Below are 23,012 nucleotides of genomic sequence, written 5' to 3'. Positions count from 1 at the left end.
AACAATTTACAACTACAATTCAGACTGTTCCTTGACCCAAGCACCTCCTGTCTTTGCCATGCACCCTTCGAGATTGCAGCCCACCCCGTACTTTCCCGAGGCCTTCTAACCTAAAAAACTGCCCAGTCCGCGCCACACCCCCTCCGCTACCCGTGTAGTCACCAGCTGAGTGTAGTGAACTCCTGACCTATTCAGCGGAACCCGAAACTACCCCAACCCTATGACGCAAGTCAAGGAATCTGCAGCCAACACGGTCGCAAAATCGTCTGAGCCTCTGATTCAGACCCTCCACCCGGCTCTGCACCAAATGTCCGCAGTCGGTTCTGTCAACGATGCTGCAGATGATGAGCTCTGCTTTCATCTCATAAGCAAGACCGGCAGCCTTCACGTAATCAGATAGTAACTGGAATCCAGAGGGAATTTTCTCAGATCCAAAGCGACACACGTCATTAGTGGCGACATGTGCCACCACCTGCAGCTGGCTGCACCCTGTGCTCTTCATGGCATCCGGAAGGACCCTTTCCACATCAGGAATGACTATACCCGGAATGCACACTGCATTTCTTCCCCTCCTTAGCCGCCATATCCCTAAGGGGCCCCATTACGCGCCTAACATTGGAGCTCCCAACTACCAATAAGCCCACCCTCTGCGATTGCCCGGACCTTGAAGGCTGAGAATCATCCTCTGAAACAGGGCAGGCAGCTGCATCTGGCTCAGCCAGAGACAGTACCTGAAACCTGTTTGTCAGACACACTGGGGAGGCTTTCTGATCAGCCTCCGGGGACGTCTTTCGCTGCCTGCCACGCCTTGGAAAGACCTCCCTATCAGCCACAGGCGAGGGCTCAGCCCCACTGTGGGCAGCAACCGGGGCAACCACAGCGGTAGACCGATCTGGGGACAGACGGGACGAGGTTGACATCCCCGTGATACCCAAGCCCGGCTCCCCACAGTGGTGCCCAGTGGCAACAGCCTCAAGCTGCACAACCGTCAGCGCCGCCTGCAGCTGTGAGCAAAGGGATGCCAACTCAGTCCTCATCCGAACACAGCAATCACAGTCCCTGTCCATTCTAATCGATGTTGAACAACAGTTACTGAAACAAGAGTCCATGCCTAGATAACGCAAGGGAAACACGCAAAGAATGTATGAACTATCCTGTACAAATGCCTAATGGCTGCGCTACAATCTGCCTGAATTTACAATTACAGTAACTAAAACTCGAAATTACACCTCCTATATGAAACTCACATGCAATTTAAGTAAGAATCTACTCGAGTCAAAATAATAGAATACCAGTATTGCCAGTGAAGAACTGTCGTGTAACAGGTGCACAATCTCATATCATAAAGCACCAGGTGCAAGTCGAGTTTACAGTAGGAAATAAAGCAATGAAAAGCTCGATCCTAGTAGTTAAGAGATTAGGTGTTGCATGTATCCTGGGGACGGAATTTTTACGCCAGAGGGATGCAAATATCGACCTCTTGTGCGGGGAAGTAAGCCTTATGAATGAGGGTAGACATGTAATTTTGCCATTGTTGAGGACACGGGAAATGCACGGTAAATATTGCCAAAGCTTTCAGTCTAGATTCAAAGGAATACAGGTAATGAATTTATATTCTGACTTAAGTACAAGACAAGTGTGTTATAAAGAGTTTATTATTGAAGTCAGAGAGGAAAAAAGGAAACTGATAGCCATGAAAGTCAGGGAGTCAGAACATTTGACTGAAGCACAACAAAACAAATTGACTCAGCTACTTACAGATTATGAGAATGTGTTTTCGGAAAAACCCGGTGTTATCGAGGGCTACGCCTATAACATCGAAGTGGTACCTCACGATATTTTCTGTCACGCAAACTACACCATCCCGTGGTCAAAGAAGGAGGCAGTTACGAAGGAAATAACAAAAATACTTACAAAGACTTAAAGGCGTTCGCTCAGTAGAGCAAATTTTACATATGTAAATATGTAGGTTAAGTTTATAGTGTATTTTTTCTGTGTGTAAATGTTCAGATTTTAGTGTAACATTTAAAGACAATGAGGCACACATGATTAGTACGATTCAATTTTGTAGATGTTAAGAAATAACAGTATTTTTAAGCAATTGCATTATGAAAGAAAAAATGAACGTAGGTTTAAGAATATTTTACAAATTTCATTTAAATATGCTTTAAAAATATATATTAAAAAAATTCAACAGCATGTAATGATGAAAGAATATTTCATTAGTGTATCATGAATATTTTTGAACTGCAGTAGTAATGAAACTTATGAAATTCAATAATATAGTGTATATGTTGTTCCATGTATTTATGTCTATACCAATCCTGAAATATGCTCAATCATAATTTACTAAACAACATGAGTGCAGCGTGTACATCACACAAGGTACCTCATGTGTTGTGGACAAGGTACAAAGCAAATCAGTAAACCCGACTAACGCTAAGCACTGTTAAAATATAATCCCATCTGCTAAGGCAGAGATTTGCATGAATTTATCGTGTAAACAAAAGTCACAAATCTAACACTAATCTAGGAACTTGCACGCTAGGCCTAGATTCAAAAATGTGTAAAATAATGCGAGAGGCAAAGTTTTGTAAAGTCGAGTCTGGCTCTGGAGGGCAAGTACACAATGAATAGGCAGGCATGACATGGGGACTTACCTCAGATGAGACGGAAACACAATTGTATAGTCAAAAGTCTGAAGGCAAGTACAACTATAGTGGAAAATGGAATGAGGTAATTAGTGCGAGAGACTGGTAAAATCCAGCACGAGCCAAAATCCAGTTCAGACTGAAAGAAATACATTAGTGTTTGTGAACTAATCGAACCAGTTACTTTAAGCAGTGTGAAAAACTGTGAAGGTGAAACTGTGATATGGACAGTGAAGTGCTAGTATTGAACGTTCAACAGCGGTGAAGATGCCAAACGCCAATATTTTGCACGAAAAACTGTGAATTTACTTACAAATGTGAACTGTTAATGTGAAGTGAACCCACAGTCAATATTTTTGGGACAGACTGTAATTTCAGCGAGTACAATAATGCAAGATTGGAATGCGATGCTTGGACTGTTGCAAAACAGCGACCGCAGAAACGGCGAATGTTATGCTAAGCTCGTATTGGGACACTCAGCAGTGCCTGCGAGTGCGGCGAAAACATAAATAATTTTATCAAGACAAAAGCTGACATGCAATGGAAACAGTATCGCATCAAAACTGCATTCAAGGGAGAAGATCCATGTCATGTATTCTACAAGACAATGCTGGCTTGACACTCGGTAACTGGCGAAAACTTAACAACAACTGCCGCACTAATAAATGCTTCTTTCCCACTAGCGTAACCATCTGCAGTGGGAGGGAATATTACGTCGGTTGCGTGTATGTTTCATGTACTACGTCGGAGATGCGTAGCATAGCTGACTCCTGCCAACAAGCGTGAGGGACTGATATCATCCCACTCCGCCACGCCCAGCCGAGACAGAAGCGCATCGCCAACCGTGCAGCCAATCATCTGACGTTCCGCGACGGCGAGAGACACGCTGGCGTCGAGCGGGCGTTGACCTCTCCGCAGCTGCCACGAACGCCGAGCACCGAACATGCCAACAGGCACCGTCGCGAGCTAAATGTCTCGGTGTAGATCATCAATGACACCGCTATCAATAACGACAATATATAAATTGTTATAATTACCTCATTTCTTTGCATAGTGCAACAAAAAATTGTTCGTAATGTATGCACATCCTGTACTCCAATGACATCCCAGAAACAATTAAGTGAAAGTAACCAAAGCAGTTAGTGTTTCCCTAAGGCCGCGCCAAGTGGGGAGAGAACAGTTGGCAACCAGTGGTACTTCAAGTATTACAGACTAACTCGTGATTGTATATCTTTGAACACTGAAAAGTTGCAACCCTAAAAAGAAGCAGCCAAAATGAAACTAATTGTATTCTACGTCCTTTTCCTTTGTACATGACTATATTCGTAACGAATTATATACTATATTGTTATGTAAATAACTTCATCTGTATTAATTACACTTTGTGTGCAACAAACCTCTGTAATTACAACGATTTAAACATACAATGTGACATATGTAGACCTTGAAAGAAAAATCTGCGTGTGGGCACTGTGGACATGAAATAGGAAATATTTATGTCAAAAACACGAACATTTTTTATGACATAAACAATTTGGGGGGCAATATAGCGTCCCCAGTGAAGTAATAAGGAAACACTTAAAAACAGTATTTATAAAGAAGAGACACTAAAAAATTTTATAATGTACCCATAAAATAATAATTTCTCTGTATAAGTTTCGAGTGCAAAGAAATATAACAAAATGATCTAAAGAGACAAGATACGCTCTTTTGTTAATTTTTTAGTCGTCTTCACTTCTTCTCTCGTCTTAGTTGCGTGTAGACGGACATCTTGCGAGTGCTGGCAAATGTAAGCATATTTGTACGAATTAAGCAGACAATATATTGATATAATATCATTGTTCACTTTTAATTTGTAAGAGGTGATCCCGATTTCATGTCCGCCTTCCTTGAATTAACCTGCATTCAAGTAATTTACAGTCCAACAATCGTAATGGCCAATGCAGCCAACGACGCCATTACGCGACGATATTAACTTATAAAAATTTAGCGGAAGCAAAAAACTCGCCCGCTATTAACATAATATTCATTTTTCTCCACAGCCGCACGAAGTTGCAGAAATACATAGCTTTAAGATTCTTATTTTCAGTACCATAACCGAAAGCCAGAGTCAGGACTCCAACTATAATACAATGGTTAATGGAGGTAAGAAAAAATACTCTCGCAAGTGTGTGGTCCGCAATTGTAATTAATAAATAAAGATTTTTTGCTTTAAAATGAACTGACTAGCTGAGGAAATAACATGAAAAGTTTATTCCATTGTTCAATTTATATGGTCATGTTTTAAGATTCAGTGAGTCTAACATTCATTAAAGTAGCAAATTATTTAAGATTCATATTGTTAAAAAGGAGAACTTCAGGAAAGCATTTAATCGTAAATCAAAATTGAATGAAATATCATTTTTATTAAGGCCCACCACGTAAGTCGGCAACAATCAAACAATAATAATAATAATAATAATAATAATATATTAAATTACGACGGCCGACGAAAGCGAGAAGTGGTAGATTCCCATCACGAGAGGCAGAAGGAAAATTGCGACGTGGCAGGACTGCCCTTAATCGCACTCCCCACCCCTGCCAGATTCAGCCTTTAACCGAGCAGGAAAAGAGTGAATAGCAATGGTATAGGAAACCAGAAGCTGGAATTAAGGAACTAAAAAGGTGAAGGAGGGTGGGGGAGATCCCAGTGATCAACCAGAAGACTAGAAGACTATCAACATAGGTAGTGCAAAAGGCACCTGTGGCCAAATGGATCCAAGAGGAGCAGTATGGAAGGGGTAGCTGAGTCATAAACTTGATAATCGTAGTCCACATGGGACAGAACTAAAGCCCAATAAAAGCAGAGAAGTGTCAAATGATCTGCACCCGAGAGGTGTGGGCAAGGAAGCGAAGGACACTGACTTTACGGAAGACCCAATTTTCAGAAAGTGGATATGAGGCAACCAGGTAAGATTTTTGTCAAGAAGAGGACCCAAGAAATCGATCTGGAGCCCCACGATCAGGCACTGAATGTCAAGATACAGCTCGGGATTGGGACAGACTGTAGTATATCAGCAAAAATGCACCTCCCCCCCCCCTACACACACACACACACACACACACACACACACACACACACACAATTTCAGGGAAGAGAACTGAAAGGGTCCACGCAGAAGTGCACCGGATGGCACCCTGGAGCTGTCACTCCAAAGAGGCCACCGAGTGAGAACTAACCTAGATACAGAAATCATCCACAGACAGTTTGGGTGACCAACAATCCGATGGGGGCCATGAGTCCATAACAGCAATGAGGAAAAGGAGAACAGTTAATACAGAACCCCATGGAATGCCATTATCCCGGGTCCGCTGAGATCTGACAATGGTGTCACCCCTAATTTTGAATGACTGGTGGGACTGGACCTGGTGAATAAAAATCGGGAGGGAGCCCCAAAGGCCCCTTTCATGGAGGGTAATTAAGATAAGATGGCACCAAGCCATGTTTTAGGCCTTAAAAAGACCAAAGAAAACTGTGAAGTAGTTTCCAACCAAAGGAATGATCGATCTTAGATTGTCCCACCTGGAAGCTGCACTGTTAAGGAGACAAAAGGACCCGCGATTCAAGGACCCAACATAGATGACAAGCCACCTTCCACTCAAATAACTTGCAAGGGATGGTGGTCAGTCTGACTGGGCATTAACTATCAAGGGATGACAGATCCTCACCAGGCTTTAGGACAGGAACCATAGTACTGTCCCTCCACTGAGAGGGGAAATCACCTTGGAGCCAAAAGGAGTTAAGGAGTTAAACATCCAGAGGAGGTATTGTCATTGTGGAGGACTGAGATGTCGACACAATTGGTTATGGATGGAATCATGGTTGGGGGTTGGTTCATGAGAAAAGGAGTGGGCCAGAAGAGTCCCCATTCAGTCACAGGTTCATTGTAGGATTCAACCTGATAAGGGATAAAACATAAGCGGGAAGCTTCAGCCCGCTTTATCAGGAGGAGGAAGGTGGCCAGATAGGAGGCTTGCATTGATGATGTTGCAAAATGGACACAAGGTGTTCTGCAAGAATAGACAGATCCGTATAAAGGTCATTGAGGAGGTCAAGGGCCAGGATATAAGAAGGCAGTTGGCAACCTGGGAGGTTGCAGAGAGTAGTCCACACACATGATGAAGGGACAGAAAAATTTAGGAAGAGACAAAGTGTTCCCAACAAACCTATTTGTTCTGTTTGTTTAAGTAAAGGGCTTTTGCGCAAAGGAGGAGGAGGAGGAGATTAGTGTTTAACGTCCCATCGACAACGAGGTCATTAGAAACGGAGCGCAAGCTCGGGTGAGGGAAGGATGGGGAAGGAAATCGGCCGTGCCCTTTCAAAGGAACCATCCCGGCATTTGCCTGAAGTGATTTAGGGAAATCACGGAAAACCTAAATCAGGATGGCTGGAGACGGGATTGAACCGTTGTCCTCCCGAATCCGAGTTCAGTGTGCTATTTAGCGCGAAAGCATTTAAAGATAACCACCTGCACAAAGGCATTTAAAGATGCCGCTTAAGGCATTGTAAGGCTCAACAGTGATCATGGATGATGACTACAATGGCCATACTCTACCACGGGAACAGCTGGTGGTGAAAGGGGTCTGTCAAGCAGGGGCCGGCAATCCAGTGGCACAAATAATCATATCGCACACTTCATGGACGACTTCATCAATACAACCTAACCAAGAGGAAGTAAACACGGCCTGGGAATTATATAGAGGTCAATCAGTGTGATGGAAAGCCCAGTGGGGCAACCCGGCTTCAGGAGGAAAATAGGTATGGAAACCATCATTAAGAAGGCACAGGTCATGATCCACAAGAAACTTTTCTATGAGGGGACCCCGACTAGACAAAAAAAGCACTAACCCACAAGGGGTGATGGAAAATAAAATCCCTGAGGACAAAGGGATGGGGGAGTTGCTGAGGGAGAGCATTTAGGGCAGTGGGTGCAGGTGGACTGCCAGGAAGGAGATGAGAATTACCAATCATGACCACAGAGCCCAACTGGATCTAGACAGCAACCACTTTCAATGTGGTATGAAGGGGGATCCATGTACTAACAATGTCAATATGGACCAACATGCAAATGCCATTGGAAGCCCCCAAAGTGCTGATTCGGTTAAAACAGAAAGCACTGAAACCAAGAAGGGTCAGTGAGCCAGCATCTGTAAAATTAGATTTCAGTAGAATGACAAAATCTGAGGGATCAAAATGAGAGGCAATCGGGTCAAAGCCAGTTACGCTTCCAGGTCACCATCCGTCACCAACAAGAACAGGGCAACATACATAAACAAGAGATTAGACTCAGGTTGTGAGGGGCACCAACAAGAACACGGCAACATCCATAAACAAGAGATCAGACTCAGGTTGTGAGGGGCATCAAAGGGGCCTTGTCCTGGAACTTAGTTTTCTCTTTTGTAGATCAAGAAGGGCTGGGCCAGGTCGGGAGCCATCTCTAGCAGACATTGAAGAAGTGGGACACTTCTCCACACATGTAGGGGGCAGCACCCAGATGAGAGGGTGTGGAGACCAGAGGGAAGAGTAAGAGAGAGAGAGAGAGAGAGAGAGAGAGAGAGAGAGAGAGAGAGAGAGAGAGAGAGAGAGAGGAGGGGAGTGGGACGGGAATAAGGACACGGGAGAAGGGGGAAAGCATGTAATAGCAGCAAAGTTAGACGTCACAGATATAGGATGAAGATGGTTGTATTTCTGATGAGCCTCAATGCAGGATAAATGATCAATGGAATTAGTCCCATATTTTCTTTTCCTTCTTATAAACCAATCAGTCCAGTGAGCAGGGAGAGTGATGGTCGTGACAATTAATGCACACATACAGCAGAACACAGGAGCTCCCCTCATGGAGTGGGTATCCACATAGTCTGCTGTACAGCAGGAAGACAAGTGCCCAAAACACAAACACGGAGACACCTCATGGGTGGTGGGACGTGCAGCTTCATGTTACACTGATTACACTGTAATCTTTACCTTCTCTGGGAGGGTACCCCTGAAATGCCAGAATAAAGGTGCCGGTGTCAATGTGATTGTCCTTACTTTCTGAAAATGTCGAACAAAATTAACATGCCACCATTCCACATTGGCCTAGTGTTTCTCATCAGTTTGAGAGATGAGGTCCCTATGAAAAATGACAGCCTGAAACATATCAAAGACTGGTGAGGATTAACAGGCACTGGGATGTTGCCAACATGGTCACAGGCATAAAGGCCCACAGACTGGGCCACAGAAGTTACGATCAACAGCAACCCCTTCCATAACTTACTCAGAGACTCCACTTCGCCGAACTTGTCTTCAATTGTTTCCATGAAAAATAATGGCTTGGTAACGGTGAAAGTGTCGTCAGTCCTGGCGCAGAACCGGTGGCAAGGAAAGTGTTTCACCCCAAGTCAGCAAGCCTGGGAAGGGAACGTTGCAGGGTCATAAGAAATGGCATTAAAGGGTCTCTGTCCCACTAAAGAGACAATCGTAAAAGTACAGCCAGTTTTTTTGGAGCTTAATACATTTCATATGCAAAACATCCACTTTTACCCCACCCACCCCAATCAGGGGCTCCCCCATGGGCACCAACCAGTGACAGCAAGGGCCTTCTAGCATGGCGGCTGTTGTCAGGAATTCCAATGCTCCATGATGACAAGCAACCATTCCTAAGTATATGTGCGGATGTAGCAGCTGATCCCTGTGTTGTCAGGGTGTTCAACCAAAAAGGTACAAATGACCCCAGCTACCGTGCTTGCTATTGGATTGCTTTGTAAGTTCGTAGAGTTTCTCCGTAAGTTGAATAAACACAACAGATGCAAACAACAGAGGCTTTAGTCATCAATAACATATTCTCCTTCACTATTTACAACAGTCTGCCAAAATTGTGGCAACTTTTCAATTCAGCAACTGTACAAATCAAGTGATTTTGAGGTGAAGAACTCATCCGCACAACGAAGTTCCTTGAAAGTGTTTCGATAAAGAGTGGAAAAGGTGGAAATTTGAGGGCGCAAGATCAGGAGAATAAGGTGACTGCAGAATGATTTCCCAAGCCAACTCTTGTATAGTGTTTATTGTCCATGTAGTAGAATGCAGGTGGGCATTATCATAGAGTAGCATCACTTCACTTCACACAGTCTTCCTCATCACTGTCTCAGTAGTTAACAACAAATGCCCAAAGTGATGGTTACAACGCTGGGAAGCAACTCGTGGTAAAAGACACCGTCAGCGCTCCGCCAGATGCATAACATTGTCTTTTGAAGATACACGCAAGTCTTTGTATGGGAAGTTGCTGCTTTTTTTGGGTTCAAACATTCCTTTCTTTTTCTTAAGCTAACATCCCCCCCCCCCCTCCCCCTTGAACCACAGACCTTGCCGTTGGTGGGGAGGCTTGCGTGCCTCAGCGATACAGATAGCTGTGCCATAGGTGCAACCACAACGGAGGGGCATAAGTTGAGAGGCCAGACAAACATGTGCTTCCTGATGAGGAGCAGCAGCCTTGTCAGTAGTTGCAGGAGCAACAGTCTGGATGATTGACTGATCTGGCCTTGTAACACTAACCAAAACGGCCTTGCTGTGCTGGTACTGCGAACGGCTGAAAGCAAGGGAAAACTACAGCCATCATTTTTCCCGAGGGCATGCAACTTTACTGTATGGTTAAATGATGACGGCGTCCTCTTGGGTATAATACTTCAGAGGTAAAATAGTCCCTCATTCCGATCTCCAGGCAGGGACTACTCAAGAGGACATCATTATCAGGAGAAAGAAAACTGGAGTTCTACGGATCGGAGCATGGAATGTCAGATCCCTTAATCGGGCAGGTAGATTAGAATATTTAAAAGGGAAATGGATAAGTTAAAGTTAGATATAGTACGAATTAGAGAAGTTCGGTGGCAGGAGGAACAAGACTTTTGGTCAGGTGAATACAGGGTTATAAATACAAAATCAAATAGGGGTAATGCAGGAGTAGGTTTAATAACGAATAAAAAAATAGGGGTGCGGGTAAGCTACTACTAACAGCATAGTGAATGCATTATTGTGGCCAAGATTGACAAGAAGCCTACACCTACTACAGTAGTACAAGTTTATATGCCAACTAGCTCTGCAGATGACAAAGAAATTGATGAAATGTATGATGAGATAAAAGAAATTATTTAGACAGTGAATGGAGATGAAAATTTAATAGTCATGGGTGACTGCAATTCGATAGTAGGAAAAGGAAGAGAAGGAAACATAGTAGGTGAATATGGATTTCGGGTAACAAATGAAAGAGGAAGCTGCCCGGTAGAATTTGGCACAGAGCATAACTTAATCATAGCTAACACTTGGTTCAAGAACCATGAAAGAAGGTTGTATACATGGAAGAAGCCTGGAGATACTAGAAGGTATCAGATAGATTATATAATGGACAGAGATTTAGGAACCAGATTTTAATTTGTAAGCCATTTCCAGGTGCAGGTGTGGACTCTGACCACAATCTATTGGTTATGAACTGCAGATTTAAAACAAGAAACTGCAAAAGGGTGGGAATTTAAGGAGATGGTACCTGGATAAACTGACTAAACCAGAGGTTGTACAGAGTTTCAGGGAGAGTATAAGGGAACAATTGACAGGAATGGGGGAAAAAAATACAGTAAAAGAAGAATGGGTAGCTTTGAGGGATTAAATAGTGAAGGCAGCAGAGGATCTAGTAGGTAAAAAGACAAAGGCTAGTAGACATCCTTGGGTAACAGAAGAAATATTGAGTTTAATTGATGAAAGGAGAAAATATAAAAATGCAGTAAATGAAGTGGGCAAAAAGAAATAAAGGTAAAAAGGCAAAGGCTAGTAGAAATCCTTGGGTAACAGAAGAGATATTGAATTTAATTGATGAAAGGAGAAAATATAAAAATGCAGTAAATGAAGCAGGCAAAAAGGAATACAAATGTCTCAAAAATGAGATCGACAGGAAGTGCAAAATGGCTAAGCAGGGATGGCTAGAGAACAAATGTAAGGATGTAGAGGCTTATCTCACTAGGGGTAAGATAGACATTGCCTACAGGAAAATTAAAGAGACCTTTGGAGAAAAGAGAATCACTTGTGTGAATATCAAGAGCTCAGATGAATACCCAGTTCTAAGCAAAGAAGGGAAAGCAGAAAGGTGGAAGGAGTATATAGAGGGTCTATACAAGGGCGATGTACTTGAGGTTAATATTATGGAAATGGAAGAGGATGTAGATGAAGATCAAATGAGAGATATGATATTGCGTGAAGAATTTGACAGAGCACTGAAAGACCTAAAGTGCAACATGGCGGCGAGTGAGTGACGTGCGTTAGCTTGGCTCGCAAGTTTACGTGAAATCTGGAGGTGTTTTAAGCAGTTAGGCTAGTCTACATATACTAAAGCCGTATATCTACCGCCGAGTGTCGTATTTTACATCACATACTGAGCACCAATTACAAGGAATCGCACTTAAAATGGAAAATCGCCGAACAACGCGCAGTGCAGCCAACGGCCAGGCCGGCAACAGTGCAGGCGTGGAGTCTACTACACCGGGAGCTGCGGCCGCTCCGCCTGGCATCATTGACATCGCCGCACTCGTGAAGACTGAGGTGAGTGCTGCGCTGCAGGCTAAGGAGATGCTCGGGCTCGTTGTTCAAACCATCACTGATGCTGTCACTGCAGCAGTGACGGACAAAATACAGAAAACTCTGGAGACGAATGCGAGCGAGATCCGTGCACTGGACACATCATTAAAAGCAAGTGAGGAGAAAGCACGACTGCTCGAACAGAAACTGATCGAGAAGACGAACGAGCTCGAACAATATCAGAGACGCAACAATCTCAGACTGCTCGGCATTCCAGAGAGCAGCAGAGAGAACACAGATGAACTTGTGATAAACCTTGTCCAAGAAAAGCTAGGCGTGCAGGTGACTCTGAGTGACATTGACAGACGTCATAGAGTGGGTCGTAAGTCGCCAGGTTCTACAAAACCAAGACCTATAATAGTGAAATTTATGTCATATAGGAAAAGATCTGAAATCTTTAGAGCAAAGAAGAATCTTGCGAAGTCGGGTCTGACGGTACGCGAGGATCTGACCTCTGAAAGACTAAACATTTTGAAGAGCGCGATTTCGAAATTTGGGCTACAGAACGTATGGACAAATGACGGCAGGATAATGGTTAAGACCGAAAACGGAAAGAAAACAATTTGCGGTGTTAATGAACTCGAAAGCCTGTGCTTTAGAAGCTAAATCATGTCTAAACTTGCTGCCACTAACCTGTATGTTTATTTTGTTTACACTGTCAACCATATCTTAACTAATGTATTATCAAATTGTTCGTTTCTCTACATAACTATTTTTTTATCTCTAATTATTTTTTCTCGTGTAATTTTTGTTATTATTTGTATTATCAACTTTTCGTTTCTCCACATAACTATTTTCATCTTTAATTGTTTTTCTCATGTAATTTTGTTAATTATTACATAAGTTAGTCTCACTTCCATCCTTAATTAGCAACCCACCATCATACTTTAGTTGTTATCCTCATAAGTGAAATTAATATCACACTCTGTCGTAACGTGCAGATTACTCCCGTTGTGTTTAGTGAAATTCCTTCCCCTGCCAGCCCACGGCTACTTCCAGAACCGTTGCAGACCTCGCTGACCTTGGCCGCAGATCCCATGCCTCCCCAGGGACCTACCCCCTCCCCTCCTGGCCGGTTTCACTGCACAGAACTGGGAGGACACTCCCTCACCACCCCTCCTTCACACGCCTTCCGCATTCCTCATGCCAGGCCCTCTTGTCACCGCTAACCACGACCCGCAAACATCGGTCGGCAGCCTCCTCGGGCAATCAACACCTGAACGCACCAAGCTGCATATTGCACATGCAAATGTCCAGTCTCTGCCAGCGCACTTCGACAAGTTCAAATATATATTTCAAACTGCTGATATACACGTAATACTTTTGTCAGAGACTTGGCTCAAACCAAGTATTCCTACAACTTCCGTAAACCTAGATGGTTATATCTTTCTCAGGTACGACAGATGCAACGGACGAGGGGGCGGAGTAGGGGCGTATAAATGCTCTGATTTGTCACCTACAGTACTACACACTTCCGACAACAATGTAGATAAACAAGTGGAATATATATTCATAGAGATCAAATCACTTAACCGAAAGTACTTAATATGTGCCCTTTACAAACCTCCTAAAGTAGGTGGGTTCGCCTCCTTCGAAACTGCCCTCTCTAGTCTCGAATCGTCATATGAACATGTAATTATAGCAGGTGACACTAACATTAATTTTCTGTGCAGTAGTCCTTCCACTGGAAAATTTAAGAGGATGCTTTCTTCCTCAAATATGACGTTACTTCAGCTGGCACCTACTCATCACACGACTACCAGTCACACTTTCATAGATATATTCGCATCGAAATCTCCGAACAGAATAATCCGCACCTCTCAAATATCTGTGTCTGGCATGTCTGCCCATGACATCATTTCCATGACGTATTCACTAGAATGCCCTAGAAAGAAACAAAAACTGTCTACATACTGAGACCTCAAACGCATAAATTTGCCTGAACTCGAAACTGAAGCACAAGAAATAGTTTGGGGGATGACCTCTACTCCCCTCATGAACATAAACGACAAACTCCAGGATTTCACTAACAAAATTACTCAACTATATGACAAATATGCTCCAATAAAGACCAGAAAAGTAAAAAGGCAACTTGCACCTTGGCTCACTGATGAATTAAAACAGCTCATGAATCTCAGAGATGCTGCACATCGAGCATACAAGATACACCCTACACCTGAAAATCATGCTGTATACAAGCAGAAACGAAACAAAGTCAGTCAAGCGGTGAGAAACGCTAAGCTCAGACATGCCCGTACATTAGCTGACAATAGATGTAGACCAGCTAGCCTGTGGAAAAATCTCCGTAGTCTCGATTTAGGCAAAATAAAAGTTGCAGAAAATCCCATGATCCCAGCTGAAGAACTAAACCGATTCTTCACATTCCCTGTAACCAAAACTGAACCGCAAAAAAAAACGGAGAATCACTGATTACTTCATGGGGATGAATGACTGTAGCAAAGAAAAATTCTATCTACAGCACGTCACTTGCAGTACTGTCAAGAAAGCCATAATGCGGATTAGATCAGCATCTACTGGACATGATGGTATCACTATCCAGATGGTAAAACTTATTATTGACCAACTACTGCCCTCTATAACAGACATTTTCAACAATTCACTAATCACAAGTGTTTTCCCTGAGGCCTGGAAACTGGGACAAATTAAGCCACTGCCTAAAAAGGACATCGCCACAGCACCTTCTGACTACCGCCCCATCTGCCTTCTTCCTGCACTATCAAAGGCCTTAGAATATATAGTTCATGACCAGCTCACCAACTACCTAACTACTAACAACCTACTAGACGAATACCAATCAGATTTCCGTAAACATCGAAGCACAACTTGCGCACTGATAAAGGTGACAGATGACCTGAAACTTGCCATGGACAGACAAGAAGTGACTATCATTTGCTTCTTAGATTTCAGCAAAGCACTTGATACTGTCGACTTCGACATCTTACTAGCCAAACTTAGCGGTCTAAATTTCTCACCAAGTGCAGTGCAATGGTTTCGCTCACACATGATGTCTCGTCAGCAACGCATCCTGTCTGGGAATATAAAATCACAATGGCGGCAGGTAGTGTCAGGCGTTCCGCAAGGCTCGGTATTAGGTCCTATACTCTTCTCTCTGTATGTCAATGATGTGTCATCAGTTCTGACCTATTGCAAATATCATATGTATGCTGATGACCTTCAGTTGCATCTAAGTGCGAAACCAAGCAATCTCAAGAAAGCTATTGCAAATTTCAATAATGACCTCGATGCACTGTCAAAATGGGCGCAGGACATAGGTCTAAAACTAAACCCATCTAAAACCCAAGCGGTACTTATGGGTCGCTCTAAGCTCATTAGTCCAAAACATCGGGAATCCGTACCACCTCTTATCCTAAATGGAACAAATATTAACTTCTCTCCCTCAGCAAAGAGTTTGGGAGTAATAATAGATGAATATCTAAATTGGACAGAGCATTTAACTGCAGTGTGCAAAAAAGCATCAGCATTCCCTACATGTCCTACAAAAATATAAAGAACTCTTCCCTTTCAATCTGAAAAAGAAATTAGTACAAATGCTTATACTCCCAATCATTGACTACAGCGATATTATCCTACAAGGCCTCTCTCAGGAAAATTCCCAACGTCTAGAACTGGTCATGAATGCATGCGTCCAATATATCTGTGACGTTCGACTTTTTGATCACATTTCACCAGCATATGCAAAATTGTCCTGGCTGCGTGCAGACAAACGCAGAGATTTCCATACACTCCGTCTCATCTACTGCCTTATAAATGTACACTGTCCCTCATATCTCTCCTTGTCCCTAACGCTCATGTCGCAACAACATGACAGAAACACAAGTTCCCGTTATAATAAAATACTCTCCGTTCCACTGCATCGCTCAGTCACCTTCTCCAAGTCCTTTACAGTAGCGGGAACCCGACTCTGGAATAACCTCCCTCATTATGTTAGAGAACTTAAAAAACACGTCTGGCTTCAAAAAACAGTTAATGACGTATTTACTTAAGCAACAGTAATGCCTTCCTCTGTACATGAATGCACTTCACCTCATTACTTCCCTCTTTCCCCCTCCTTAAATCTCCCTTCCCCAAAACTTGCTATACTAGTAAACATCTACTTTACACACCAAGATATTAATGTACATCATCACAAACCTTCATTACTATTGCCAATCTTTCTCATGTTTGTCATTATTATTTGATTTTTTTTACTGTTATTATTATTGCTTTTATCATAATCTGTATGTATAGCACCTGTTGTAAATATACTGCCAGCATTTACTTTATTAGGTCTTAGTCACTACTCTTTTATTCATATTGCCACTAGAGTAAGCAAATTTTCTCATTTAAACTATGGTCATGATGTAACTCTGATGTGTGAAATGCTGCATGTGTGGAATACTGGTCCGATGTAAGAGAGGGCCTGATGGCCCTAATCTGATCAGGTTAAATAAATAAATAAGTCAAAACAAGGCCCTGGGAGTAGACAACATTCCATTAGAACTACTGACAGTCTTGGGAGAGCCAGTCCTGACAAAACTCTACCATCTGGTGAGCAAGATGTACGTGACAAAGAGAGAGAGAGAGAGAGAGAGAGAGAGAGAGAGAGAGAGAGAGAGAGAGAGAGAGAGAGAGAGGGGGGGGGGGGGGGGGGGGGGGATTCCTAAGGGATAGCAGAAACCAAGAGTATAGCTGGACCAATGAAACCAAGGACACCGAGAGAGGTGGAGTAGGAGGCAAGAGGGGAAGGAGCAAGGATAGGGAGGGAGGGGCACAGGGACAGGAATGCAGCCCAGGAAAGAAGAAAAGGGCCACAGTAGCTCTGAACCCATATGCTTTACGCGTGAACTGACAAAAGAGCCATGAGCCCCCAGGCGGGCGCGAGGTGGAGGAAAATATGAACAAGGTGGAATCCAAAATTTTTGGGACTTGTAATGCCATCTGGAAAGTAAGAGTAGTAAATCTTTGCATCGCTAGGTGGCGAAAGCTGCGTATCTGATGAGTCAATGTGCGGAGTGACATTTGACTGGGAGGACGTGTTGCGTGTCCACAGTGCTTTCCGTAATACTCTGTGTTTGGTGTGTGGTGATTTTATGATGGATCCGCAAACAGAACAGCGCGTGTGTATCAAATTCTGTGTGAATCTCGGGAAAAGTGCTATGGAGACCCTTGCAATGATTCAACTGGATTTACTGTTATGAGCCAGAGACAAAGCAACAATTGCCCCATTGGAAGAGCCCGGGCTCTCTAAGACGCTTTTGCGAGACAAGTGAAGAGCATGATAATCGTCCTCTTTGATACCAAGGGAATTGTGCACAAAGAATTCGCCCCACGCAACCAAACAGTGAATTCCATGTTCTACTGTGATGTTTTGCGACGACTCCGTGAAAACGTGTGGTGACGACGGCTCGAACTTTGCCGTCAAGGGAACTGGCTGCCGCATCACAACAACACGCCCTGGTGCATGTCCTTGCTCACCAGGACCTTTTTGGCAAAAAACAACATGGCAGTTGTACCCCATCCACTGTACTTGCCAGATTTGGCACCTTGTGACTTCATGCTACTCCCAAAACTGAAACTCAAGCTGAAAGACTGTCGGTTCGACACTCTAGAGAGGATTCGAGGAGCATCGCTGGCGTGGATAGGCACCCGCAAATAACAGGACTTCCAGAAAATGTTTGACCAGTGGCAGAAGCACTGGGACCAGTGTGTAGGTGCGGATGGGAACTACTTCGTGGGTGATGGTGACCATTAGTACAAAGGTAAGGTTTTCAACAGATGGCAGTCTCGAAAATTTTGGATAGCACCTCATATTCTGAGCGGCACAATGCAATATTTTCCTATGAATAAGTATTTTCATAGAAAATAATGGTACAGTATAAGTATTAAGCCATAAGCTGCCATTTCAACCCAAAATATATCCGCACGTCACCTCACAGTGGCCTTGCGTCTGTGGCAGTTTAGGACTGGATGTCTTCCTGTGGACAAAAGAAGCTTCACACAATAGATGGCTGGCTCAATGCTGCCCAGTACAGTCATATTATGAGGAATGCTATAATCCCATAAACTATATATTGAGGGAATCATGTTTCCAATACAACATATGTCAACTATGGTACAAAAGTGGCTTACGTAACAGAATGAGATCTCTCTTCTCGACTGGCCTCCTCCTGCACCAGACCTCAGCCCCACTGCAAACATACAGCTGGAGACAAAACTGACCATGTGAGAAAACTGGCCTGGTCCCTATCAAAAACCCACAACAAACTTCTAAATGTCGCTTTAGCTGACTGTGGTGAGGTGGTAGAAAATGAGTGATTTATTGCTCACCTAGTAGACTATCTTCCTTGTAGATGCAAATGCACAATGAAGTGCAAGGCCTTTGGATGCGATAATAAGTGCCCTTTTGAGAGACGGGGGGAGGGGGGGGGGGGGGGGGGGGAACTGTAAGTTTTGTTAATTTGGCATTTTCCACATATTTAACAAATTAATGCATTAAAACAGGGAATAATTGTCAAAAGAGGTATTCGATCCCAATCCCGGTGTCATGCAGCTGGTTATCCATTACCCAATGGACTACCCCACCACACTTCGACGTCACTGTACTAAGTGCTGCAATATTAACTATTTCTTATTGCTGTTCTGCCCTTAAACTCACCTCAAAACTTCAAGTGCCCTTTCCACATATGAAATCAAAGACATAATATGAGGCAGATTTTCTTTTGTGTTTTTGGAGAATGTGACCTTTGTGCTGTCAATACACCCCCCTCCCCCCTCCTCCTTAGCTCCCTTAATTACAATTACAAACGTTCTTCACTTTTATGAGCAGTACTGTTCAGTCTGTAATATGACTGGCTCCTACATACATGATGGGCTATTCAAATTTTAGCCATTATCACTTTCTGTGCAATTAAATGTACATGTCACACTCCTCATGAAAGGGGCCACCACTATCATTTCAATTTGTTTGCATGCAGGTAGCTTTACAATCTAAAAGAGCCATTTCTTCTCCTAGACGTTTTATTTTTACTGTTCAGGAGCAACTGCACTCTCCAAACATGGTGATACTAATAACCTTCTTAGCAAAACTTCTTATGAAAGTTTTGTACCCAATGGACTAATGATGTATACTACACATTACTTTTTGCTATTTAACAGTTTAAATTCTATTATAACACTAAATGTGTAATTTTTTTAGCAAAGGTATAGTTACTCTTACACATTCTTTCAATATTATATTATTAAAACCGTTGTTCATCAAAATGTTGAGATGCTTCATAAAATGAAGAAATATATGAAGAGAAGATATTCCTCAATGTCTATCTAGTCCTTATAATTCTCACAATTTTTCATAAATACTGTCTTTACTTTTAACATTTCATCTAAATGTCATCTATTATATATATATAGATCAAATACTAATCTGAATTATGTTGCTGTAATTTGTAAGAACACAAAGTAAATTATCAGTTCTATGAAAGGAATGTCAAGAATTATAACCAACCTCAAGTACAGGACCAGCACTGAGTATTGTCTGCTCCACTCCACTGCCATGACACCCCTTTTGACTAAGTGCTGTCAGATGATGGAGTAGAAAATTTGTACTTTCAGTTTTTCCAGAACCACTTTCACCACTAATTACTATGCACTGATTCCGCCTTTCTTTTAACATGCAGTGATATGCTGCATCTGCCACTGCAAATATGTGTGGGGGCAACTCTGGACCCAACCGTCGGTTCTGATACAGTTTAACATACTTCGGATTGTAGATCGGATGAAACTGAAACATAAGATAATGATTCTGCATTGCAAACTGCATTCAAACATGTAACATGAAGTACCACTTGGTCTTAAAATGCCACAGGAATAATAATGAGACACTGAGAAGACTCTTAAAAGTTTGTAATGCATAGCTCAAAAATTATAAAATATATGCAATTAACCAACTACGGCTATTACACAGTCGACAGGGATACAAGTTCTAATGTTAATTTACGAGACGAAGAGATGCTACTGTTAACTTCCTTTAGATGACATTATTCAATGATCACACAGTTTATTAAATTTGGAAACTTGATATTATTTTCAAAAAGATGCCATAACAGCTATAATAATATACATCAAGCTTTCAAATTTAGTCATCGACTAAATAAATAAAAATGTAAATGTTCATTTGCTCAAAACCCTAAATCTCTTTAAGTTCTTTACCAACTGCTTTGAAATTTTCACAAATGTTGCATTCGAATAGGCTCATTTTTATATATATATATATATTTAATATATATAGTATATAAATAAAAATGTAATTTATAAAGGCGAAATGATATTACCACAAATCTCAAAAAAGTCTTGAGGAATTTACTTCAAGTTTTTACACAATACACCAATGATATATACGTGAATGTTGTATTTATTGCTTATCAGCTTATGATTAGAATACTACTGCAAATATGTATTTGCTGTAACAGTAAACAAGGCTCAAGTTCAGAGAGAGGGGAGAAGAGAACATGGACTGAGGGATGGGAGGTAATGGACATAAAAAGTGGAAAGGAGGAGATGGACAACGAGACAGGCAGGAGAAGATGGAGGGAGAGAGAGAGGAGGAGGAGACGGACACAGAGAGGGGAAAGGAAGAGCAGATGTACAAAGAGAAGGGGAGGAGGAGAATATGGACAAAGAGATAGGGAGTAGGAGATTAGCCTGTACATCAAATGGACTTTCCCTTTCCTTTCTTTTTCATTTAACCAGATTGAGTCAAAGCACCAAGCGGCCAGGAACAGATTGATAATCGTTGCAGCTCCAGTGTTAAGCAAGCAGATGTGTAATTCTGAAAGGGGGTGTTTTAGTGCTTGGCCTCTACGAGATGTAGTGTCACCGCCCCACAGAGTATTATGGGCATTAAAGTTCCCCAGTAAGAGGAAGGGGGCAGGCAGCCGTTCCAGTAACTCTAACAGTTCTTTGTAATGGAAGGGTCCTCCTCGGAGTAGATAAACATTACAGATTGTCATCCAAACTGACAGGTAGACACTAACAGCCACGGCCTCTTGTTCAGTGGAAGAGGCTTCTGCTCACTGAAAATACTGAGCACATGAGAGTACAAACACCACTGGACACTCTCTCAACATTAATGCAATTGGTACAGCAGTGTTTGTAATTTTTCAGAGCAGGGGGATGTACAGGGCTATTACAAATGATTGAAGCGATTTCATAAATTCACTGTAGCTCCATTCATTGACATATGGTCACGACACACTACAGATACGTAGAAAAAATCATAAAGTTTTGTTCGGCTGAAGCCGCACTTCGGGTTTCTGCCGCCAGAGCGCTCAAGAGCGCAGTGAGACAAAATGGCGACAGGAGCCGAGAAAGCGTATGTCGTGCTTGAAATGCACTCACATCAGTCAGTCATAACAGTGCAACGACACTTCAGGACCAAGTTCAACAAAGATCCACCAACTGCTAACTCCATTCAGCGATGGTATGCGCAGTTTAAAGCTTCTGGATGCCTCTGTAAGGGGAAATCAATGGGTCGGCCTGCAGTGAGCGAAGAAACGGTTGAAAGCGTGCAGGCAAGTTTCACGCGTAGCCCGCGGAAGTCGACGAATAAAGCAAGCAGGGAGCTAAACTTACCACAGCCGACGGTTTGGAAAATCTTACGGAAAAGGCTAAAGCAGAAGCCTTACCGTTTACAATTGCTACAAGCCCTGACACCCGATGACAAAGTCAGACGCTTTGAATTATCGGCGCAGTTGCAACAGCTCATGGAAGAGGATGCGTTCAGTGCGAAACTTGTTTTTAGTGATGAAGCAACATTTTTTTCTTAATGGTGAAGTGAACAGACACAATGTGCGAATCTGGGCGGTAGAGAATCCTCACGCATTCGTGCAGCAAATTCGCAATTCACCAAAAGTTAACGTGTTTTGTGCAATCTCACGGTTTAAAGTTTACGGCCCCTTTTTCTTCTGCAAAAAAAAACGTTACAGGACACGTGTATCTGGACATGCTGGAAAATTGGCTCATGCCGCAACTGGAGACCGACAGCACCGACTTCATCTTTCAACAGGATTGTGCTCCACCGCACTTCCATCATGATGTTCGGCATTTCTTAAACAGGAGATTGGAAAACCGATGGATCAGTCGTGGTGGAGATCATGATCAGCAATTCATGTCATGGCCTCTACGCTCTCACGACTTAACCCCATGTGATTTCTTTCTGTGGGGTTATGTGAAAGATTCAGTGTTTAAACCACCTCTACCAATAAACGTGCCAGAACTGCAAGCTCGCATCAACGATGCTTTCGAACTCATTGATGGGGACATGCTGTGCCGAGTGTGAGAGGAACTTGATTATCGGCTTGATGTCTGCCGAATCACTAAAAGGGCACATATCAAACATTTGTGAATGCCTAAAAAAAACTTTTTGAGTTTTTGTATGTGTGTCCAAAGCATTGTGAAAATATCTCAAATAATAAAGTTATTGTAGAGCTGTGAAATCGCTTCAATCATCTGTAATAACCCTGTATTGCTGTAAACTGCATTTCCAGTACTGCTATGCCAATTATGGAACAAGCAGCCAGTAAATAATGGAGTTTGACAAGATGGCAATAGTAGCCATTAGAGTTCCATTGAAGGAGCATTGGAACCAGGTCTCAGAAAGTGGAAAATAAGGTGCATAGGCTCAACCTTTGCAGGGATGGAGAGAGGAA

The 23,012-nt window shown here is 42.7% G+C and overlaps 1 protein-coding gene across 1 annotated transcript in view; it reads right to left on the bottom strand.

The window, feature by feature from the left end:
* The window catches only part of LOC124622651 (unconventional myosin-IXa-like), a 329,610-nt gene that overhangs the window by 281,908 nt on the left and 24,690 nt on the right, over positions 1–23,012 (bottom strand). The window contains exon 3 of the mRNA XM_047148429.1: positions 19,811–20,086. Within this exon, the coding sequence (XP_047004385.1) occupies positions 19,811–20,086 (276 nt within the window). The remainder of the gene's footprint in view (positions 1–19,810; positions 20,087–23,012) is intronic.

This window comes from Schistocerca americana, chromosome 7 (genome assembly GCF_021461395.2).
Source record: "Schistocerca americana isolate TAMUIC-IGC-003095 chromosome 7, iqSchAmer2.1, whole genome shotgun sequence".
Taxonomy (NCBI): Eukaryota; Metazoa; Arthropoda; class Insecta; order Orthoptera; family Acrididae; genus Schistocerca; species Schistocerca americana.
This window is presented reverse-complemented; position numbering and strand designations above follow the sequence as displayed.